The 21,991-nt window shown below is 39.4% G+C and overlaps 1 protein-coding gene across 3 annotated transcripts in view; it reads left to right on the top strand.

The window, feature by feature from the left end:
- Positions 1-21,991, top strand: part of LOC117382474 (nck-associated protein 5-like) — a 229,866-nt gene that overhangs the window by 123,511 nt on the left and 84,364 nt on the right. For all 3 annotated transcript variants that reach the window (XM_055227102.1, XM_033979660.2, XM_055227109.1), the window contains one exon: positions 15,900-16,033. In XM_055227102.1, the coding sequence (XP_055083077.1) occupies positions 15,900-16,033 (134 nt within the window). The remainder of the gene's footprint in view (positions 1-15,899; positions 16,034-21,991) is intronic.

Raw genomic sequence — 21,991 nt, 5'->3', positions numbered from 1 at the left:
GAGTTGTTCGTGCGCAAGTTAGCATCATATTGTTGGTGTGCGAGTTGTTAGCGTGTGATTTGTTACCATGCAAGTTGTTAACATCAAGTTTTTAGCGTGCGAGTTGTTAGCATCGAGTTGTGAGTGCGAGTTGTCAGCATCGAGTTGTTAGCTTGCAAGTTGTTAGCATGCAACCGTGACTGTGACAGCAAACTGGGCTCTGAAAGTTGTGAAAAACGCATATAAACTCATCGCGAACTTGATCTGTTTTTCACATTTTAAGACAGTAAAAATCAGACACAGCGCCTTTCTGTATAAAAGCGTATATTTCTACATTCACCGCTGCAGTGAGGGAAGACTTGGCTGGATTAACCATGACCAAACATCTTAACAGTAAATCCAGTATTTGAACATTTGCAGTCTCCGTAGCGTGGCCAAAAGCAATATAAAAGCACCCAATTTCACCCCGCTTCGACTTGTGTGGGCATATCTGAACTTCCATCACGCCCAGATCCAAAACAATAATTACCAACTAAATCGTGTTTGACGCTCCTTTTTCCACAAACTATTACCACGATCCCGAGCGTCTGCCTGAGTAAACTACCATAATTGTACCTTACATCAACCGCCATCACAGAGGGCATGTTTCTAATCAAGTGTATATGGATCAATGTTACACCGTGCGACCGCGTATGGCACGTTCTCGCATACTTTCATTCACAAGAAGCCACACGGAACACTGGAGGAGTTAGATGGCTGGGCGTCATAAAGTATAGTTCATTATTACTATGCAAAAATATAAACAATGTATATAAAAGAGAGCGGTAATAACGGCAGTAGCATGGTTAGCACGGTTAGGCATTTTGACCAACAGTAGCAAGATGGTGGATGTAGCGTTCAAAGTTGCAAAACAGTAGTTGCATAGTATTTGTCATTATTGAAAGTAGTAGTCGTAGTCAGAGTTATAGCAGTACGACCAGTTGTTGTATAAGCTAAAAGTATGAAGTACTAGGCAAAGTATTAGTAAGGAAGCAGTTATAGTAGTGGCAGTTATCGAATTTGCAATAAATACTTCGCATTTGATTGAATGTGATGTGTGTTTAAAGGTGCAGCATACTTGTCTCACGGAGATGTCATTCCTTTGTTAAAATAAATGAAACGTGTCTATCACCATGGAGATAAAACTGCGGAATATTCCAGACAGATTCTTTTCTCAGACAAAGGTTTAGTTTGTTTTCACATCTGCTCACTAGCGCTCTTCCTCAGAGTGGTCACATGATGTTTCTGTGATGTGTCCGGTCAGCTGATTTAAAACAGGTTTTGGCGCTGTCTTTTTCTACCAGTGGAGGCAGGACAGCAGCGCCACCTGCAGTCCGACTCTTTCAGGACAGTTTCCCAGGTGTCTGACAGTAAAAAGGCCCCCTCGTCCCGATTTAAAGTCCTGTCTGAAGACTAGTTAGCAGTCGAAACTGTCAGGTATGAAAACAAACTAAACCTTGGTCTGAAAAAATAAACTATTAAAATAAATTATCGAAAGACCAGACGAACCTCATTGGACTAGATAAGCTTAATGCCGAACTGTGGAACATTCCAGGCAAAGCAATAGCAGCACTATGGAGACCAGCAGCTTAGCAAACCCTCAACCAGAAACACAGTGCAGCTTTAAACAACTACTACATCTGCTATACTAATGCTATAACTTCTACTTGCTAATTTATACCACTACTACTACTACTACTACTACTACTACTACTACTACTACTACTACTACTACTACTACTACTACTCTTTCACTAAATCAGTTTTCTCTGAGTCAGTGGAATAGTTAAAGCCAAATGAGATTAAAACATGCACAAGTTTTCAAAAGTTTGCGCATGTAACAAAGAAGTTTACCCCCATTAGTGAATGTGTATGGGAAAAAAAAGTGTTTGTGCATCTTGATATGGTTGTGAATGCGTGTGCGTGAAATGAATGTTTTTAGAAATGGTGTATTTGAGGGGCGAGATGTGTTGTAGTAGATGTATGTACCATAAGTTTACAGGTCTTTCATCCACCTACACCAAACTGTTATTCTTACTTAAACATCAGCCCATCCAGGGACGACAGGTGGAAATTGGTATTTTTGCTATAACCTGGCACCATACACAACTACTACAACTACTACAACTACTACTACTACTACTACTATACATCAAACAACGAATGCTTTTCATTACTCCTCATATTCACAGCAGTACTATGTAGATTCACTCTCTGTAGATTTTGGATATCTTTAGTAGGTTTTGGAGTTCCTCACACTCTACCCAAGGCGTGGTGGACCTGCCCTCTCCCTCTCTCTTTCTCTTTCTTTTTCTTTCTCCCCCTCTCTCTCTGCCTGTGTGCGCTGGTCGTTTGATGCCACCCTCCTGTGGAAGTGTGTCGGTTTTCCTTTCACCACCGCGGCTGCACATGTGGGCTTGTAAAGAGGCTTGGGGTGCTCCTATTTAAAAGGCATTTAAACAGCGAGGCTTCTGAGGGAGGCAGCTGTCTAAACATGAATACACAGTAACTAGACTTGAATTTTTGGAGTTTTGAGAAGTCCCCGTAGTCATTTTAGGTGATTTTGAATACTTTTGGACAACTTTGTGGAGAAGTTCAAATCTGCAAAAATATGGAATGATTTAGCTTTCATTTATTTAGTGTTTTTATCACTAAAAATACATTTAAAAACATGCATTCTTACAGTGAGTAGGATCGCCTCTACATAGATCTGACCTGTATTTAGGCTTGGTGGTGTCATCTTCTGTCTCTGTGTCATCTGAGGTAGACAGTAGCTCCATTGGTACAGTCTTGTCCACTGATCGACATTTATCTCGACATAAACATCTTGGTTGAGAGGTCAGACCCACAGGTTGTTGGTGCGATTCCAGCTCCCACAGATGAATTCTGTTGTTGTGTCCTTGGGCAAGACACTTAACCCACCTCGCCTCAGTGTCTGTGTGCACTGGTGTGTGAATGGTTGAGTTCCTTGAAGTAAAGAGCTTTGAGTGACCTGAAGGTGGACATAAAAATGCGACCATTTACCATTTAGATATGTTTAATGCCATACTGTGCAACATTATGCCTTGATCAGTGACTGGCTGTGGTGGCTCCCGTCCTGCCGTAGGTTGGGCCCCTCTCTGTCCCTCAGTTGAGTGTGATCTATAGTGCCTATAGCCTTGAACTCTATCTGTAAATGGATGCACATTAGTCCTGGACACATCTGCAGCTGTCTGTTCATGGGAGTGGATCTCTCCTTCACTGTGGTTCTGCTCGAGGTTTCTCTTTTTCCCACTGGGTTTTTTTGAGTTTTCCTTGCCAAGAAGGAGGGTCTTATCCATTTGCTTGTTTTCTTTTGATTAATTTGCTTGTCTGTTTCTCTTTCATTGTTGATTTTCTTACTTTCTGTTGGTTAAATCAGTTCTCATGTCCAGCCCCAAGAGGCAACTGCTGTTGTTATTTTGGGCTTTACAAAAATAATTTAAATTGAATGGAATATTCCAACTAGAAAAGTGACATTCTGCACACATATTTTACATTCAAATGAAGAAGTGATGTTTTATTCTACCTAGTGTAATAGCTGTTCTCTTGGTAATTACAGTTTTATATTAAATTCCCTTTTATATTTTAATATTTCCACGGGTATAACTCCAGCCGTACCCCCACAGATATGAGCGCGCGATAAAAAATGAACACTTGAGCGTCTCCTAATTGTATTCACATCTGATCTCTGCGCAGTATTTCATGTTGAAAATGGAGTGGAGATAAGACGCCGCTGCCAAGTACCGCTACGGCTGGCACAGAGGGGTGAAGTGGGCCCCCGAGCCAAGTCCAACAACCGGCTCCTTCTCATCATAAAGAACCCGGGATAACGCTGCTGTCTGCGAGATTAGAGTCACGGATGTACTTACACATTTCGTATTCATCACCGGTTATGAATGCGGGGTGGTGGGAGGGTGAAGGGGGGGGGCACTTAAGGACGCCAAAAAGATATATTATGGTGCTAAACTGTGGAGAGAAAATTGTTAAGACATCTGGAGGCAAGTCGTTTTGGGTTCAAATGTTGGAGACCTGCTTCAAGTGAAATAACTGGGAAATTGCACGTGATATTCCATCACATATTTTCATCAAATTGTATTCAAAAGTGTAATTTGTAACTTTTTCTGGTAGCGGTGGTGGTATGTGTGTGGAGGAGGGGGCGGGGGTGTATTGCTTCACCTGGAATGTTCCGCAGTATGACATTAAACTGATCTAGCTAGCATTTCTTTCATAGGTGTTCGAAAATACCTGACCCAGTGGCGCAACACGCTCGTTTCCATGGAGATAGATATGTTTTCATACTCATCGCTGTTATGAATAAGCGGTGATGTGGGAGTGGGCATTTAAAGACGCCAAAAAAATGGATTATGGGAAAAAAAAAATTATTATAAATTTGTTTAAGACATTTAGAGTCAAGTTCTTCTCGCTTCGGTGAATTTGAAATTTTATAAAAGCGAAATTGCATGTTATATTCTGTTAAATGTAGCTTCATTTTTGCTTTAAAGCTTCACTCGGAAACTTTTGACAGCTGAAGTCATTATAAATCTATCATGCTCATCAGATTAAATCGCCCTCAAAACCCTAAACCATCTTTGAATGAACTCCCACCTTGTTTTGATGAGCGACTCGGGTGAGCAGCTCTTTTTGTCCTACGAGGGCCCCTGTAGCTCTCTGCACTGTCCCTACGGAGTTTGTTGACAGCTGTATTGGACCCCGGTGACAGCATCAGGGGAGGGACTCAGGTGTCACCCCTTATCTTCTCTATACAGGACGTCCCGTGGCCACATTGACCCACCAAATCGCATCTCCACACCCCCACGATGCGTTTGCGTGGGTGGTGTTTTTTGGGGGTACTAGACAGGGGTGTCCAATGGCCCCTATGATAAATGGGCTACTCTTACAATTTAGCATATTCCTGGGGTGTGTGTATTATTGCCATAGCGCTCACGGCTAACACGGAGCTAGCGGTAATGTAGTGGTCCTTCACGGTAATTGAATTGATGGAGCCCCAAGGGAACGCAGCTAGGACGCGCTTTACCTCCTAAATCCTATCTCCTTGTTTCCTAAAGCCTACCTTGCAAAACATCCTCACTAAATACTTTTATCATTTTAATTGGTGTTCATTGTTCCCGGCTTGGCTCGAAACATTGCAATGTTTTGATTGACATTTCATTTCAATAGGTTCTGTTATCTTTAATTTGCAAAGGTGAATTGTCTAAGCAATAATAGAATCTTTATCAGCTGTGTGGCTCATTAATCAAGGAAGTGAGCACGCTAGCTAACTGATGCTAAAGAACCCAAAGAAATCAAATGTGTTGTAATTATTTCTAAATGCAAAGTTTAGTTTTTCTAGCTGACTTCATAAAAACATTAAAAATTACAACCTTTTAATGAATTCCAAGTTACGTTAAAGGGACGATATTATGCTATTTTCTGATCTATGTTATAATGTTGTTTCCTCGTCACAAACAGACCCGGAGTTGTGTTTTGTTTCATTCACACATTTTTAACAGTTCTTCTCTTAAACAGAAAACACTCTGTTCCACCTTGTGATGTCATCATGTGGTAATACAGGAAGTGCTCCGCTGTGTTTTTAAACTCCACACACCTTCACTAGAATCATTTGGATTATTTCAGTCCTGGAATTGCCAATCTCGACTAAACTAAAAGTAAAATGTAGCTGTTAATTTGAAAACGACCTCATCATGACATCACAAAGTGAAACAAAGCATTTTGAGGTTTCGAGATGTAGACGGACTAATAAGTGTTACTCAGACACGTGTGAATGAAGCAAAACACAACTCCAGGTATGTTTTTGATGTCGTAGCAACATTATAACTTGGCTTAAAGTTCAAATGAGTCAATTTTTTGCGTAATATGGGTCAACCAGGGTTTTGTAGTACACACAAACAACCCTAAGATTAATTCGCTTGTTTTACAAATACATGATTTTAAGCTGATCAAGACCAATGTTCAAAAGTCCAAAAAGACATATTTAATTACCAAATCAGGTAGCATTGTAATATCGTAAAAACTAGGGAAGGTCCAATATGGATACTTTTCAGTCGATACCAATGTGTATCTCACTGTTGTGGACAATACTCACTATATAGTATTTCCAAATCCATGCCAGGGCCTGTATTTTCTTCAGTGGAGTATAAATGGCTTCTTTGGTCTTGTATTTTGAATTAAAAAAGTAAAAAAAAAAGCAAAGTGTCCCAACATATCAAGACATGTCTCGATACTAATGCCACCGATACCGTTATTCGCACTAACAGTCCAATCTTAAAACGCCATGCAGTCTGTTGCTCTTTCATGACACCCCATAATGCTTTGCTGCTTCATACAAAACACACATGTTTCCCCCATAGTATTTTAATGAATCGCTACGAGGCCCCGGCTAAACTGCAACACTCGCCTCGCCACTGCTGCTTTCTTTTACTCCAGCACATGACCTGGCATAATGTGTGCCAAAGCCCCCCCCACCATAAAAACCCCACACCCTCTCCTCCACCCATCTCTACGGCAGCTCGCGTTACACTCCCCTCCACCGCGCCTGCCCGGTACCCATGTTTTATTTATGAACGTGAAACCTGCATTGTGCGTTTCCCCCCGATGTTTGCTTAGCCGGGCAGATCGGAGCCGGGTCCCTTTGATTAGGCAAAAAGCCCCAGCCGCGGGACGTCCTGGCAGGGGAGGGTCGCCGGGATAGGGTGGTTGGGCTAATGAAGAGATTATTGAGTGCCACCGAAAAGGCTAGCGAAGCGGAGGGAGCTGTACTACTCTGTGTACAGTAAATATAGTAAATGCACTTAACGTGATAACCCGCAGTGCTGTCCCGGGTTTTACAACGAGGAAGCAACCAGGAGAATCTATTTAAAGTCCTTGGTGGATCTCTTAAGGGTACTAGGCAACCACCGGCCCTCTAGTAATTTAGCCCAGATGAATAGCATTACCATCTAAGCCTGGTCAATTAGGCTCCACTGCGGTGTAATATCATTTAGCCTGGAAGCAGCTAAGGCAGCTATAGGCAACGAGAATATGCTATGGGGTTTCAGCTAATCTAGTTTAAAGCATTGATTTTTATTTTATTTTTGCGTGCCGATTAGGTAGATTCTTTTATGCACTAAATGCCCTTCCAGTTACAGTCCAACAACAGGTCCAGGCAGAAGTTGAACCGGTTACCCTCTACTGGAAAGGCCTCATCCACAACCACATCACTGCTTCCTGCCATCCATTTTTCGAGTGTTAGCCTCCATGTTTTATAACTTTCACTTTAGTTTTTTGACACTCTGAGTCCCACCTCCTTTTGCTCCCCGCGCTAAGTCACTCTCCCTTCAGAACACTATCACAACACAATCAAACTAATGTAACTACTGCACGTCGCATCGAGTTTTAAGTTGTTGTGTGCAGTTTTGTATCATGTTTCTGTATATTTATGGAGAGCATGGTATATTTATGGAGAGCATGGTCGTGTGGGAGCATGGTGGACGTAGGTTTGTAGGCGGAGGATTGCACAAAATCTTCCAGCTGACCGTAAAGAGGGTTTGAATAAGATGGCGAAATTACTCACACGTGCATGGATAACAGTGAAACTTCTTAAGGCATGTTTTGGATGAGGGAACAAAGTTATAACACGGTAGCAAGCTTTGAATACATTGTTCAGTAGCTTTGGTGCAGAATTTCCTGAATTTCAACAGAAGCAAGGACACTTAACAACAAAACTCACTTTTATTTTGCTTCTTAAATTCAAAATTTTCAACATTCCTGAATTGCACTTGTTTTGCATCTGATAAATGGTAACTGGTTGCGTTTTTATATAGCGCTTTTCCACCTTCAAGTCACTCAAAGCACTTTACATCAAGGAACCACTCACACATTCACACACACATTCATACACCAGTGTACGCAGACACCAGGGACGAATGGGGAAAGTGTCTTGCCCAAGGACACAACAACAGCATTCATCATATTATGTCAGTTGTAGCATTCATGTGTTACAATATACTAAATGTTGTAATGTTTTATTACAAAAAATCCCTTTCCAATTTCATATAATTTACTCCAGGTCAAAAGCGTTCGTTTTTATCGCTCCGGTTTACAACATCCAAAGGCATGTCCTGCTCACCTTGCATGAAAGAACGAAAAACAACATCATATTTCATTGTTACTATCCCATATACATTTCCTTCATTGAAATCAATACATCCAATCTCAAAACAGTGCAGCCTTTTATATACTGCAAATCTGTCATATCTCAATGGAAATATGTTATATCCCAGGAAATACAGGAGCAGCCAGAGGTCACATATAATCCCGGGATATATGGCTACGGAATAAACCCCATTTTATAGATTACATATCCTCTACCATTTGATATTCTTTGGTTTTGTTGATGCTCATACTCTAGGAGAATGTCGCCCTCTAGTGGATAAAGCGAGCTACTGGAAGCATGCCACTGACAGACAGGATTACACTCCAAGTCAATGGATTAACCAAAGTAAATGTTCTCACACAAATGTTGCCAAGTATGATTTCATCACATTTCAGCCCGGACTTAGAGGAACTTCCCAGGCTATTGCTAAAGGCGTCTTACTGGAGAGAGCTTTCAATTAGCATAGAGCAGCCGGAGAATCGCTCGTACTGTATTCAAGTCACACCGACATGTTGATGTAATGGCTTAGACAAGAGTAAAGAGGCCAAAATTGTATACAAAGCGAGAACAAATGAAGGAGTTTATGACGGCGGTGTAAATCGTGGTCTGTTGTCAGTAGCCAAACTCGATCGGGTACATGGAATAGTACACAAAGATATTCTGGAGATAGTTACAAGATGTTCATAGTAAATAAATCATCATAAAGAGATCTACAAACCTGCAATATTTGTTTCAAAGTTCAAAGTGAGTTGCTATACAGGAAAAAAAACACTGCAAATAACAAAGTGTGGCACGATTAAAGTGGAGATTAAAGATAATGACTTGTCTTAGTTAGGAAAACATGTTACACAATATTACAAATGCTCCTTGTCTCACGTGACGATAAGTTTCAGAGCAATTGAAAACTTGTACAAAGTTTTAAGATGTTTTATATGAAGCTCCAACCAGTTCCATATTAACTAACATGATAACATTTCAAACAGAAGCTGATGATGTTGTTATATATACGAATAAAGATACATATTTTGCAAACCGGCTATTCCCAAATTTAAGGTTAAGGTACACTTTATTGAGAGAAATTTGTCCTCTGCATTTGACCCATCCTTCAACCTGGGACAACCTGTCAGGAGCAGTGAGAGATAGGTCTTAGTCAAAACTACTTTAGCTGGTGGATTTAACCTGTTGTGCATGTTTTGTGTTGAGGAAAGCTGGAGGAAACCCACCAAGACACAAGGAGAACATGCAAACTCCACACAGAAAGGCCTGGCCCTTGAATAGTGAAAAACAAACACATTTTGACAATACTGTATATCGTTAAAACTGTAGTACTGAATCAACAACTTCTATGACTCTTAACAGATGCAAACTAAGTACTAAAGTGTTTCATTCACCTATTTATTCATTGCAGCTCATGTTTTTTAATAATATTGCAGATTTAGACGAGTTTTTGTGGTTTAAATCTGCTCTCGGGTTATCATGTCAGTGGCATAAATGAGTTTCAATATTATCGTTTATCATCTATATTCTATATTCTTAAGTAATGCATCGAACTTCAAAACATGTTATTGCGACAGGCCTAGCACTTGATCTAAATGTGTCTTTCTAGACTGTACTACACTGTATCTCCATTAGGCCTGCAGCTAATAATAGCGATTGGACAAGTGATAAGTTTTTTGATTCAGTGAAATTGTAAATTTACCAAATAAAGGTCAAAATATGGTGACCGAAGTAAGAAAATATTAATGAACCAAGTTTATCATTGACAAAAATCAGAAATCGTTTGTCATTTTGATTATCATGCAGCTGGATTTGTTATAAAAAAGGTGTTTTCAGATGTGTTTTAGAGTTAGCATGGTCCAGTTGTGATCAAAACACAACTACGATTTTTTTTTTTTTTTTTTTTTTATAGGCAACTACTCGATTGGCCAGTGCAACCCCAGTCTTCATTGATCTCATTTTTGGCCAGGGCTTTTAACTAACCTCTGAATCTGGCCTTACCGATTTCTACAGCGGTGAACCCGGGCCAAGCTCCTGAACAATACTGTACTTATTTACCCAGCTGCAAGAAAAGCCCTTTGTGCTCCTGTGCCGCTCCAAGTAACACAATTAAGTGCCCTTTAGTGCCCCTTTTCGATGATTACCGTAATCCTTGTAAAAGTAAATATGTAAAAGTCAACTTCCAAGTGCCGACCGGGCTGTTTTTCCATCCCTATGAGCTATTTTCTCTTTCAAAGCCAGAAAAATCCACAAAATATAGGTTCTTGGCAAAGACGACATGCTCCTTAATGTTCCTGTATGGAGCGGATTTACGGTGGCTATAAAAACGTGGAAAAAAAACTTACGACCGTAGCCGCGACCCGAATAGATTTTAATGCTAACTTGGGTTTAATAATCTAGTTACAACCCGCTTTTGTGTCCGAATTCCAGCCAAGTAGCAACCTGGCGAAATATGCCTGTTTATGGGTTGCGTTCGAGTGACAGTAAAAAAGTTGGTAATTTCTGCCATTCACAAGCATTCCTCAGACTTGTTTTGACATTTTTATGGATGTTTTCTTTGCTTTTTGGTTTACAGCGCTGCCATAAATCTATTCAGCTGAAGACCGGGCTTTGTAAGGGTTTTGGCAGATAGCACAAAGGACAGGCTTATTTATGTCCATACTGCATATGGAGAAGGGTGCTAGTGCTGCTTGTAGCCACTAGGTGTCCCCATAAGGCTTTTGTTTTGAGGATGGAGAGAGCCCTGAAGAGTGGTGACATCATGGCGAGGGAGAAAGGAGAGGAGAATACATGGACAAGCTTTGAAATACAAGGCAATGTGCTTTTAAATGTATGAATGGTCAAATGTATATGTGCACTCTTATTATAAAAAAGTGATATTATGAAAAAAAAAAAAGTTACCTTGTGTTCATGGTCTGAGTATTTTTAGATTAACTGTCAAAAACAACAACAGCAAAACAAACCATCCATCATTTATCCATCTATCCATCCATCTATCTTTTTCCGCTTATCCACGGCCGGGTCGTAGGGGCGGCAGTTTAAACAGGGTCTCCCCGACTTCCCTCACCCCGGACACTTCCTGCAGCACCTCCAGTGGGACCCCAAGGCGTTCCCAAACCAGCCAAGAGACATAATACTTGAGCTTGTCCGCTTGAGGCAGGGCAAAAAAAACAAAAAACAAAACAAAACATGACTTCAAACTATTAAGACCCCAAAGTAACAAGTAGTCATGTACTTTGACATCAATGTGTGTAACAATCGCAGCTTTGTACTATATTATAATGTTGTATCCTCATCAAAAACATGTCTGAAGAAGTTTTATATGTCATCGATGCATGTTTGAGGAATCTTGTGAAATCTCCGAGGCCCTATTCAAACCCTCCTTACCATTAGCTGTAAGATTCTGTCCAACGCTCTGATCGTAAACCTATGTTACCCATTCCACAGACAGTTCGCCATAAACATACAAAAACCTCATACAAAACAATACACTACAACTTCACAAACCTGATGTGATGTGCTGCAGTTTAGTTAGCTGAATCCACGGAGATTGTGTCGCGTAGTGCTTTGAAGAGGGAGCGACAAAAACAAATATAGCTTTTTCAAAACAATAAAAGGTAACATGGTGATCTGAATATGTAATGTGCAAACAGTTAATACCCAATAGAAGTGTAGTGACCGTGCTTTAAAAAAATAAGTCAAAACGTAAAGTAAGATTAGAGGTAACACGATGTTTTGAAGTAACACCGAGTTACACAGCTGTGGTTATGTTACAAAACTATGACTTAATTAGACCTTTACAAATCGAGCCAATAAGTGTTGCCATAGACACAAACCTCTATGAGCTGCTGATGGACTCATTCTGATCTATTCATGGGTTTCAGCGAAGGAGCCATTTTAAGGGCAGGTGACCTTTCAAAAGATATCGTATTTTGTTTTGGATTTTTAAGTGCTATGGCAACACTCCTAGCTTTTTATCATTCTAAACCCATATACTAATAAGTAATAGAATAAGTTTTATATAAGATGGCTCTGGAATTTCAGCAAACTTTTTTTTTTACACAGTGGCTCAGGCGGTCGAGCGTTTGTCCACTGATTTGAAGGTTGGCAGTTGGAATCATTGGTAGAGCAGCCAGATCCACTGACCCACAGGTTGGTGGTGTAACTCCAACTCCCACAGAAGAATGTTGTTGTGGTGTCCTTGGGCAAAACACTTAACCCACCTCACCCCCAGTGTCTGAGTACGCTGGTGTGTGAATGGGTGAGCGGGTCCTTGACGTAAAGCGCTATACAAAAACATGACCATTTATCATATTTACTTTTTTCTCACCGTGCAAATCTTTGAAAGGCAAATCTTATCAGCAAGTTGTAGCGTTTGTTATCATCCTTTTAAAAGGAATGCAGTTTCAAGACAGGAATCATAATTAATCTTTGAAATTATTTGAGTCGTTTTAGAACAAACAAGAATCTACCAAGGACTTCTGAAGTTATTGGTAAAAAGACGTATTTCGTTTCATCGACTTTTTCTAAACAACTTTTGTCATCACACAGTTAACTGTCTACAAACAAAACAGCTTGGGTACATTTTCAACATTTGACTTAAGTTATCTGTGACAGTTGAACATGAAAATGCTACCGCTAAATGCTTTGTGCTATATTCCTCCTACACATCTTTTACACCTGAAGCGATTCTTGACAACCTTCTATACTCCTGATAGTGGATTTATTTCTCAATCTTCGAAACTGCAGGTTTGTCAAAAAACTGTCATCTCTACTGGAATCACGTCCTGCTCTGTCAGCTAAAATCCAAACTTTTTTTTACCCCCGCTATTCTGCTAGGGGGGGAAGAACTCTCAAGCGATGCCAGGAGAGAGTGTGCCAGAGCTGGGTTCAAAAGCACTCTGAGGCAGGGGGTTGGAAGCGAGAAGCATGGGTCTTTTTTTTTCTTTTTTTTTCCAACGAGGGACAGGGAAGAATCCAATTATAAAGGCTGGAAAATGGGAATCGTTTTGGGATTGGAGGAGAGCGTGATAAAACGGTTGGCTGAGAGCGGAGTTCGGAGGGGTCCTCGTGAGGATGAGGAGGTTAATGTGGAGATTTTGCACAGAAGTTGGAATAAAATTGGGCAGTTGAGCAGTAAGCTGTGATATTGGACAAGTTTTAAAGAATGGAGTCTATGGAGGCTGCTTGTGAGAACTGACTGAGTAAAGTTAGTAGTGAATAGTACATATATATAACTAATTACACAGCAGGTTTGGGTTAGCATTAAGTTTACCGCATACATGGTGACATTTTTATATATCGCTTTTACACCTTCAAGACACTCAAAGCGCTGCACATCACTCACCCATTCACACACACATTCATACACCAGTGTACACAGACACTGAGCGCGAGGTGGGTTAAGTGTCTTGCCCAAGGACACAATGACGGTATTGTGGAAGTTCAAATCACACCTCCAACCTGTAGGTCAGTGGATCTGGCTACTCTACCAATGATCTTTATGTCGAGAGCGGGATTTGAACTGCCAACTTTCAGATCAAGGGACAACAGCTATAGTTTTAGCTTGTTTTGTACTTTCAGGTCCCAGTACACCAGCTGTTGAGGTTAATGCGCCCTCTGCCACATTTATGTATGCTAAAATGCTAATGCTAATATGTGTCTACTATTTATTGTATTTAATTTTTATTTATTTTTTTATTGTAAACAGTCATATTTAAAGGGCAGTTTTAGAAGCTTTAGTAACTTAATCAGTTTAGACCAAAATACAATTTAAAGTCTGTATTTAAAAGTACTTGTTGGAAGGCATGGGACGATATTGAAATCTGGTTTTACGATTATATTAGCAAAATGAATGGCAATTAACAATTAAATTGCAATAATTATTAAAGTTGATGTCAGTTTAAAATGTTATGGATATGAATAATTATAATTTTAATATTATGACTAGGTTCCATGTTTAAACAGATGTTTTAGTACTGTACTTTGTTATACGTGTTTACCGCAGTGATCTGGAAGATTATCACGATTACATAAAATGTCCCACAAACGATTACTGTCTACGCTTTTTACCACGATAAACGATATTATTATTGTCCCATCCCTACTTGTTAGAAATTGGGATTAGCTGAGCTTTGGCAAGGCTTACGGAATTTAAAATGGGATACAAAAAAACCTAGGGCTGAACGATTTAGGAAAATTATCAAATCGAACTTTGCGATTTGCTAGTTAATTTGCGTCCATTCAAATTACAATTTAATTTTGATTGCGATTAATCTTGCAGCCCTAACAAAACCAGACAGAACCTGCTCATACAATGCAAGCCTAATTAAAAAGTATGTTTGAAAACTCTGAAGTACAAAGAGTCACCGCCTTAACTTCCAAACACCCCAATATGAAATAAGATAAGACCAAGGTGCGGACTAGCCTTGGCAACGACATTTACCGTGAACTTTTGTGTCATAGCAACAGAGGCAAAAGATGTTCATTATAAACATATCAAAGAAACAACAAACTCCAGGATGCAATTCCGCTGGGTTCTTTAAATGTCATCATGCCCTTCTCTATATTTACTTTAGCAAATAAAATACGACCCATGTTGGCTAAACTAACTTCTGGATTCGGTTTCAGGGTTCAAAGTTCAAAGTAGGCTCTTCTTGCAATGTCCTGCAGGGTTCTATGGGGCTATAAAGGTGACATTTGACCCCAACTTTGACCTGGGGTGATTGTTTTAACCCCATGAACTCAAAGTTAACTGGTTACTTGGTGTATTTTTCTTTTTTATTGTAGCTCTCAGCGGACTTGTAATCAACAGGCTACCGTTATACTAATGACATTACAAAACCAAATATACTTTTTCACTGGAAATAGACTTTAAAACACAAAAGGAAGAATAAAAAACAGCTTACAACAATTTGACATGCATTAACAGAGATTAACATTAACTTGAATGCTAATTGGTTGGCACAAGTAGTCGGCTGTGAAGCAAACTGATATTAAGGTGAATGAATTGAGGAAATAATACAATTAGGACTCAGTGATATGGTAATAAAAATTGAATTGCGAGCTCATCCCTGAAACGATCTGCATTCACAAATTTTCTCTTGAATGCAGCTCTGGTCACACTTTTTCCACCCACTCCTCCTATTGGTCAGCCTCAGCAATGAGTGAGTGGCAAGGCAAGTTTATTTGTATAGCACAATTCATACACAAAGTAATTCAAAGACTGAATAAGAAAGACATTAAAATCACAATACAACAAATCAAAACATAAATAATCATCATAGAATTAACATTAAAAGAGAAGAGTGCAGAATAAAAAACAACCAGTGACAATTGGACAAGAAGTAGTTATATTTTGTTACCATTGCAACGGAATATAAAGATACTGAATTTACAAGAATAAAATCAAAATCGTGATCTGACTCAAAGAAAATTGTGATATAATTGTTTTGGCATATCCATAATATCCGCCCATCCATAAATAATTCGTTTTTGGATGAATGTGAACATCTTTATTCAATATTTTTTAGAAAGAATAGGAAAGTTGATGAGTCCCAATATTGATCCCTGGGGTACACAAAAAAAAAAAAAAAAAAGAAAAAGCACAAGAAAGCACTTACTAATTTCTTGTGTTTCTTATGTGACCAATTCCAAATATTTCAGGTATAGATTATTCATTGTGTGTGTTTTTTTCTCTCTGTTTTTGTAGCGTGAAAAGCTGATCCACGAGCTAGAGGAAGAGCGCCGCCTGCGACTGGAAAGCGAAAAACGTGTGCGGGAGGTGACAGAGGAGTCCGAGCACGGACGGGCCCACATGGTGTCACTGCAGCAGCAATTCTCCAGGTACGTGACATTACAACATTTAGACTACACACGGGATGGGTCAAATGCAGAAGACAAATCTCACTATGGGGATAATCAAGTGAAGATAATTCCCTATATTTTAAAAGGTTGTAATTGTAATGATGGTTTTATGAGTGAAGTCTTCAGATGACAAAGAATTAGCAATGTTATTCCAAAAAACGTTTAATTTGTACTTGTTTTCTTCAAATTAGATGAAAACAAAAGAAATTAGCAATGTTGTTCGAAAGTGACCATGATTGGTTTGCTGTGATAAATAAATGCATAGTCTCTTCAGTCCAGATGTTGTTGATATTGCTCGTTACAAGACAAATAACTGTTTAGATTCAACTTTGGTGGAAATACATTTGCTAACACGATTCTAGTAGTTGCAGGAACTTTTTTTTTGATAACTTTAGCTGAGCTGTTTGTACCTCCCCCCCTAAACAGTCTGCAGTGGTTCAAAGTTACTCCTCACTTAGCTTATGCATTCAGAGCATCCTAACTATTCAGCGCAATGAGTTTATAAGCACTTTTCAGAACTTTCAGAGGCCCGATTGGAGTTTTGCTGTCACGCTAACAACCACTAGCATGCTAAACACGCACATTCTGATTCTCTGAAAATAAAACACAATATATCTGTACTGGAGTAAGACAAATTTAGCTCAAACACACTGGGTACAAAATTGGGGCAATAGCCTTGAAGATATAAGTCAATCCAGGTAGAACAAAGAGTCAACGGGCCAATAATAGAACCCTGGGGTGCTCCAAAAACCTTGCGTACTGTTTTACACTTTGCTGTTTGGAATTCATGGCCGGAGAAGTAAAGGAAAGTTGAAAACATGGTCGTTTGACATCAGTCCATTCACTAAACATCTCAGCACTTTTTGGAAGACCGTGTTTACAGCATATTCACCTTGCTCTCGAAACATAAAATAGTGACCTTTCTGTTTGAAGGAAGAGCCGCCTCGTTATTCTACCCTCCAACTTTAGTGCTCTGCTCTGGTGAAAGCTGGCTCTGTTTCTATAGCTGCTTCACTGTGAGAAATAAATATTGGACCACTTTCAGCTGTGTGGAAATTAGACACTTGTTAATGTCTTGTTTGCCACGGCTCCTGTCTGCAGTGTTTTAAATGGTCCTTTTAGGTATAAATGATTGTCATAATTGGTATATGCTACAAGGCCTTTTTACGCCGTTAATGATGTCCCATACACGTTTTTGGCAACAATGTATAAAGGAAAAATGCATAATAAGAGACAGAGATATATGCACTTGTTTGTGTATCGGCTATTGGTCTTAAATCCCCAGCAGAGGCCAATACTTTGTTTGGGCCAACCAGCTGCTTAAATATGGACAGCTATATTTCAGCACTTTACTGTGAAGAAGACACGGCACAATATGTTACTACACGACTCTCTTAACCATTTTGTAGGCATTTTGTGGATGAGTTTGTACTGAATTTGATATGATTAGATCATTTGGGGGAAATTACCAAAATCGGCAATACATGTCAGCTCAAAAATATCGGCAGAGCTTATCATCATTTTCTCTGGAGTCTGTATTGGTATTGGCCAATCTCTAATAATTAACATAATGACTGTAGTACTGAAACAAATATTACTGATTTTTTAATTATATTGCATTAGTCTTTACACTATAGTACATTTTTTATACTTTACTTTTTACAATAACATCCATGCATCTATCCATTTTCTTCCGCTTATTCTGGGGCAGCAGTCTAAGCTCATCCCCTCATCCCAGACACTTCTTCTAGCTCCTCCAATGGAACCCCAAGACGTTCCCAGGCCAGCCAAGACACGTAGTTCCTCCGGTGTGTCCTGCGTCTTTCCCGGGGGCCTTTTTTGCAAAGACATAGAAGTTTATATATCTGAAATATGTTGTCAGACCAAATGCCACCTTTTCTGTGTAGAAGTCTTTCGTTTTGGCCAGTCATTTCCATCCAATCAGCACTTGAACTTCACAACCTCTCCAGCTCCCCTCTCACCATTTTTCTTTAGCTTGCCTATGAACCTACGAGTGTTCCAGTCATACTGTTGTCACAGTTCAGTTGAATAAGAGTGCGACTACATCTCCATTCTAAAGGTGCAGTGTGTAACTTTTCTCCATAGAGATGTGGCTTTAACTTGGATGTATGGCATTGATGCAGGTGGCACCTTTAGTCCAAATTAGAGGTCATAGGTGCATGTTTTCAAGGCAATTTTGAACAATAGAATGAGTCGTGATCACATAACTGCTAGCTAGATATGTTTAATGCCCTACTGTGGAACATTTCAAGCCAAGAAATAACGTCTCTATTGAGTCAACACAAGAAAAGGTTATGTAACAGCAATTCCTTGGATATATAGCATTTGGAAAGAACTCGATTGATACCAGCTTACACATTTTTCCCTCAGTAAGGCAGTCCATACATTACATGAGGTTATAAACAGCCTCCGGTTGACTTTTCTTTGAGAACCTGGGCCCATAAATCAATACAACTTGCATATAAACCTGTCTGGAACTATTTTTTATTTCAAATGTGTAGCTGGCTGCACCTGCTCAAGTCTGCAAAAGAGATTGGGTTAACTGCATAGCCATCTGACACATGTTAAACTAATTAATTTGTTCAAGATGCAACTATGGATTTTAAAGTAAAATAAGTCAACGATTTATCAAAGTAAAATATGGCGACTTGAATTTTTGAATTTTTTAACTTGGAATCTTATCAAAACATTGCAAAATATGAGTCACTCGTGCTGGACAAAAATACAATCCTAAGTGGTTTCTAGCTGGTATTTTCAATTATTCATCTCTTTAAGATCAACCTTTTAAGTTGACACATCCTTAAAAGCTCTGTTCCTGATTTTTACTATTTAAAAAACATGAAAAACAGAAGTAATTCATTTTAAACAGTTTGCAGCAGTTCAAAGTTATCGCTTATGTACCTTACGCATTTTGAGCATCCTAATTATTCAACATGAGTTTATAAATGCGTTTCACAACTTTCAGATTCCAGAGTGACCAAAAAAAAACATTATTGGCAAAAAAAACTGAATGCAGACAGGACACAGCAAACTTATGTTGATCTCAAGAGCTGCTAATACAATATATCTGTACAGGGTCAAGACACATTTTGTTGAATTCATGGGTGTAACAAAACAAAACAAAAGATTTGAAGTTGACCTTAACATGTTTTACCCTTTGTTATACCTTTAAACTTTTCAACCCAAACTGCAATTGCTTTAGCTGTGTTATAACATCACCAAACGCCATCGAAGAGAAAGTAGTGCAATTACGTGGGGACAGAAATATCAAGTGCGTCCATGATTGGGTCCCTCTTCGTCCTCACTGCCGACAGATACATTTGTGTCCGTAGCCGCCGTCCTCAGAATTGATGCTTCTCATTGGCGGATTCCATTATGTCCTTAAGAAGCATTTATCTCAAGGTGCATGGTCCAACCAACCTGGCCACCTTCTCAGTCGCTTCATTGTCATCATGGTGGATTGCCGTAATTTCCTGCCGCTCAATACCAGTCCTCGGGGAAGAAGTTGAAGATCTTTGCTAGAGAGTGACAAGCTAACAGCGGGATTGTAGTCCTGTTGTGAGACATTTGGTTGGCTAAGCGTCAGTGTGTGTTTACCGATAGCAGATTAGTTAGGTAGATTAGAATGGCGCGGTGCCCAAAATGCCAGATGGGAACAACAGTGTAATAATTTAATTAGCGAATTAGGAACCAACAAAGGAAATGTCGGTCAGTAGGTTACCACATTCTTCATCTTTTTAATAACACAGCATGAAGGAATTCATATTAGCTTAAAATACTAGCTTCACAATAGGCTATGTGAATTGGATTCCTTTGGAGAGAAGCAGGTAATGTCTACAGGCCAGGTTATGGGTGAGATCTGTGGAGAAGAGAGCCCATGTGCACTCACAGGAAGAATGCATGTATTTAATGGTATTTTTTTTTAGCAATAATAGAATGGAATAAATCGCTTGACAAGTGCAAATTTAATGCTATAATGTGAAATATTCCAGACAAAGAAACATTTCCTTGAAGACAAAAGGTGTTGGACCCTCGGTTGAAAAATTGCACATGTTCAAATCAAATATAGCTTTTACTGATGCTGATTTATTCTTAATTACAAAATTATTAGACATGGTGGCCAAGTGTTGTTTTAATTAGTTTTAGTTCTCAAGACAATTATCCAATCAGGAGCAGAATGAGCCTTGTGTGAGTCTTTCATTTGGGTGGCCAGTTTCAATGCTGGAATCCAGTTGGTTTAAACCTAAAAGGACTCTCTCTGATCTGAATGGTCACTATCTAAACCCCAACACTTGCTGCTAATAATGAATCAGTGCTAGTGCAGCCTCTGTAGCTCAGAGAGTGAATTCTGGGGGTTTTGAGCTTTCACATGAGGCCTGTCCTGTGTCTCTATCTGCAGGTGAAGGCTCTGACAACACAGATTCACTTGTGATTGCAGTAACTTTTTTTTTAAACAGAGTGGCATACATACAGTCCCTTTTATTGCATATTATTGAATGTTTGGTTATAGCACAGAAGAAGGCAGTTTGGGGCTTTGATGTTTTTTGTGGCGCTATTACAAAAATTACATTGTGGCGTCCTTGTACGAATAAAACACAATTGTCCCATTCACCATCCATTATTACTATGCATTCCCGACAGTGCCAGCTAACACATCACATTTATTAGCCCTCATGCTGTTTTGCTCGGCCACGTCGCTGTCTCCCCATTGATCCAGGCTTGTTATTTGTTGCACATTAGGGGAATAGAAACCTCGCTCCATCAATGCATCTTTGCTAGAAAACAACCGCAAATCATGTTAAGTGGATGTGTAATCTTTTAAACCGACCCTAGTCTCTTTGACCCCGGCGGCCATTGATTCTCTAATTAATTGTAGTTCCACGTGACGAGCGCGGAGGAGAAAACCAAAACATGTTAGTGAGATGTCATGCCTAGGTTTGATTAGAAAAAAATATGATGCTCCCCGGTGGTGGGAGGTTGAATTAATGAGCTGAGGTTATGTTATTGAAGAAAAGGTTACAAATTCAACATTGGAGCCAACCTAACTGCAGGGAGCCGCTTTATGTGTTACTATATAGCGGGTTTCACGCTAGCAAGAGGTAATAATGCAACTGCTATTGGTCTCTGAGTTAACACACGTTTTTTGCTATAGATTAAACCTCGCAGTTGAATGATATGTATAGGTAAGTGTTTTTTTTCTGCATTTTCCATATAGAATCATGGTTCTTAATGCTTTTTGAATGGCTAACTATGTATATCCCACCTTTTATGACATGCAGGAATGAATCATAAAGCCGTTGAACCATTAACCTTCTAGTTAGCTCTTATGCAGTTGGTTAATCCTATGAAAGGGCAGTTACTTTAATATTATTTTAAAATATTAGATGCCGAAATGTTTTTTTTTATAAGACAGTAAAGGTGCTGTACCTGTTTTATACTGTCTTAAAAAAACAGAGCTACTTCATTTTAAATGGTTTGCAGACGTCCAAAGTTATTCCTCACTTACCTGACCATCCTAATTATTCACCGCAATGAGTTTATAAGCACTTTTGACAGCTACTTTGACAGTTAAGCTAACAGTAACTAGCATGCTAATGTACATCCTGATTATCGGGCGCTAAAACGCTTCATAATTAGATGCAGGTGCACATAGCAGACTTACTTTGACCTCAAGAGCTGCTTATACGATGTGTCTGTACTGGGATAAGACACATTTTGCTCAAATACATGGAAAAATCATTTATCTGAATTTGAAAATGGTTGACAAGAAATCAAAATATCAGAACATATTTTAAATTCTTGCAAGCGAACCTCCATATATGTATAGAATAGCTGTTATTTTGACGATTTGCAGAACAATATAAGGTCTCCGGAAGCACGCATTCCACCACTGCCTCACCAGTTTATCCCCAGACG

Source organism: Periophthalmus magnuspinnatus, chromosome 2 (genome assembly GCF_009829125.3).
Source record: "Periophthalmus magnuspinnatus isolate fPerMag1 chromosome 2, fPerMag1.2.pri, whole genome shotgun sequence".
NCBI classification, from domain to species: domain Eukaryota; kingdom Metazoa; phylum Chordata; class Actinopteri; order Gobiiformes; family Gobiidae; genus Periophthalmus; species Periophthalmus magnuspinnatus.
Note: the sequence above shows the minus strand (reverse complement) of the source record. Positions and strands in the feature narration are given on the sequence as shown.